At 70.0% G+C, this 257-nt stretch overlaps 1 protein-coding gene across 1 annotated transcript in view; it reads left to right on the top strand.

Annotated features, from left to right (window-relative positions):
• The first annotated feature begins 108 nt into the window (after positions 1 to 108).
• GRIN3A (glutamate receptor, ionotropic, N-methyl-D-aspartate 3A) overlaps positions 109 to 257 on the top strand; it is a 205903-nt gene continuing 205754 nt past the window's right edge. Inside the window, exon 1 of the mRNA XM_010844835.1 lies at positions 109 to 255. Coding sequence (XP_010843137.1) covers positions 109 to 255 — 147 coding nt within the window. The remainder of the gene's footprint in view (positions 256 to 257) is intronic.

Below are 257 nucleotides of genomic sequence, written 5' to 3'. Positions count from 1 at the left end.
GAGTGAGCGGCGCGCGGGACCTGGGGGCGGAGACCTTAGGCGGCGGCTGCTGCAGCTGGGTGAGCCGGGCGCAGGAGGGGGCGCGCTTTCTCCCTGCGGGTCTCAGTAATGAGGAGACTGAGTTTGTGGTGGCTGCTGAGCAGGGTCTGTCTGCTGCTGCCGCCGCCCTGCGCACTGGTGCTGGCCGGGGTGCCTGGCTCCTCCTCGCACCCGCAGCCCTGCCAGATCCTCAAACGCATCGGACACGCGGTGAGGGT

Source organism: Bison bison, unplaced genomic scaffold (assembly GCF_000754665.1).
Source record: "Bison bison bison isolate TAMUID 2011002044 unplaced genomic scaffold, Bison_UMD1.0 scf7180017864209, whole genome shotgun sequence".
Lineage (NCBI taxonomy): Eukaryota > Metazoa > Chordata > Mammalia > Artiodactyla > Bovidae > Bison > Bison bison.
This window is presented reverse-complemented; position numbering and strand designations above follow the sequence as displayed.